Source organism: Chrysochloris asiatica, unplaced genomic scaffold, assembly GCF_000296735.1.
Source record: "Chrysochloris asiatica unplaced genomic scaffold, ChrAsi1.0 scaffold00103, whole genome shotgun sequence".
NCBI lineage: Eukaryota > Metazoa > Chordata > Mammalia > Afrosoricida > Chrysochloridae > Chrysochloris > Chrysochloris asiatica.
This window is the reverse complement of record NW_006408621.1, coordinates 7947784-7949578: the sequence shown is the minus strand read 5'-3', so window position 1 is coordinate 7949578 and position 1795 is coordinate 7947784. Positions and strand designations below refer to the sequence as shown.

The following is a 1795-nucleotide window of genomic DNA, read 5'->3' as shown; positions in this document are numbered from 1 at the left end:
GTATTTGAAATAACTGTGGCATAGTTTCCAGCATCATAGAAATATGTAAGGCACCACAGTATTAAAAACTGACAGTTGATGGAATTATAATAAGAAAGTTTATTAAGCATATGTAATGTGTGAGACATGGTGTAACTATATACATTTTATCTGTAAATAATTTCATTTAATCCTCACAACAGCTCTATGAGCAAAATATTATTATTATCCCTTTTTACAGATGTAGGCACCGAGACCTGAGAAGTTAGGTTACTTGGTCCAGAGATAGGAAAACAGAGAACCAGAACTTAAATTCCATCAGTCTGACTCCAGAATTCTTGCTGTTAGCTACTCAACTTTGAATCTCTTCAACAGCTGTCCTGTTGGAGGGCAATTTTAATTCGCTGCTCTTAGCTGTTACTTTCTTCTGAAGCAAGTACTTACCTTTTCAAGTTTCTTATTTTCACTTGTTTTTTCAGACTTCAGAACAAAGACTTATTTTGATGCCAGTCAGGTTGAAATGGTGATGTCTTTCTCTAATATTACCTCTGAAATGCTGTTTTTTTAGGTTCAAAATTCTTTGTAACTCAACAGGGCTTGTGATGTGGAAGAAAGAATGAAAACTGAGTCAGGAGTCTTGCTGACTCACCTGAGGCTCGCAGCACCTTAGGGAAGTCACTGACGTGGCTGCACTTCCCATTCCTCATTGTATAATGAGGGTCCTCTCCAGCACTTACATTCTTTGTCCTGAAAGCGATTCTATTCTCCAAATCGTGACAAGGCACTAGTAGAAGGACATGCTTTGTGAATTTCATTTTGGCACTTTATTTCTTTTCTCAGAGTTTGTGCCTAGAAAGGCAAACTGAAACACAGAACTGAGCTAGCTGTCCAGAATAATTCAGGCCAGAAAGAAGTACTAAATACGGCCACGTTTTGCTTTTGTCTGAACTCACTACAAAGCAGTACAATCGTGCAAACATCTCTGATGTCCTACTGACCTGTGCCTGTGGGGATCCAATGAGATGCAGTTGGGTCTTCTGCTGGCTAGATAGTCACTGAGGCACAATGTCTTTGGAAACCACAATGAAAAAACACAACCTTGAGAGAGAAACACTGTTAACTGATGATATATGGAGGGGATAACAATCAATGTAATGAAACAAGCTATATGAATGGTTGAATGTGAAGCTGATGATGTGCCCTTGTAAACTTTCACTCAATGCAAAATAAAAACATTTAATAAAAAAAAAAAAAAAGAAGAAGAAGAAAAAACACAACCTTGGAAGCTGAGTCCCAGAAACCAAACTTAATTGGGAACAGTAGAGAAAAACTGACTTTAGTAGGAATATGTTCATAGTTCAGTGTGAATTCATTTATAATAGTCCCCAAGAGGTTCTTCCCTAATCAAAGTCACTGTGTCTAAAAGATAAAGTAGTTTTTCTCAGAGAAATAAATTAAAGAAATGAACGACAGCACCAAAATAAGATCTAGGGAACTCTTGGTATGGCAGAGGCAGCTCTGGGTTGGGCTGGGATGGAAGGCGGTCAGCCTAATGGAGGTTCCCCCCACCCCCTAAGTTCCCACACACAACAGTGGAAGGTTTGTCAAGTCACAAACATCACCCATCCATGGGAGTTCCTGTTTTCTCAGAACATGTTATGAGGGTATTCAATTCTGGGTGGTCTGCTTTTCCCAATCTTTTGTCCCTGTGACATTATCTTATTCCTGTTCCTCTTTCCAGTTTCCTCTTCCCTTTCTTCCTAATCCTCTCTTCCTGTCACCCACCTCCCCAATATCACCCCTCCCAACACACACA

At 39.4% G+C, this 1795-nt stretch overlaps 1 protein-coding gene across 1 annotated transcript in view; it reads right to left on the bottom strand.

The window, feature by feature from the left end:
* Nucleotides 1–686, bottom strand: part of COLEC12 (collectin sub-family member 12) — a 294512-nt gene extending 293826 nt beyond the window's left edge. Inside the window, exon 1 of the mRNA XM_006867297.1 lies at nt 629–686. Coding sequence (XP_006867359.1) covers nt 629–686 — 58 coding nt within the window. The remainder of the gene's footprint in view (nt 1–628) is intronic.
* Between the last annotated feature and the right edge of the window lie 1109 nt (nt 687–1795).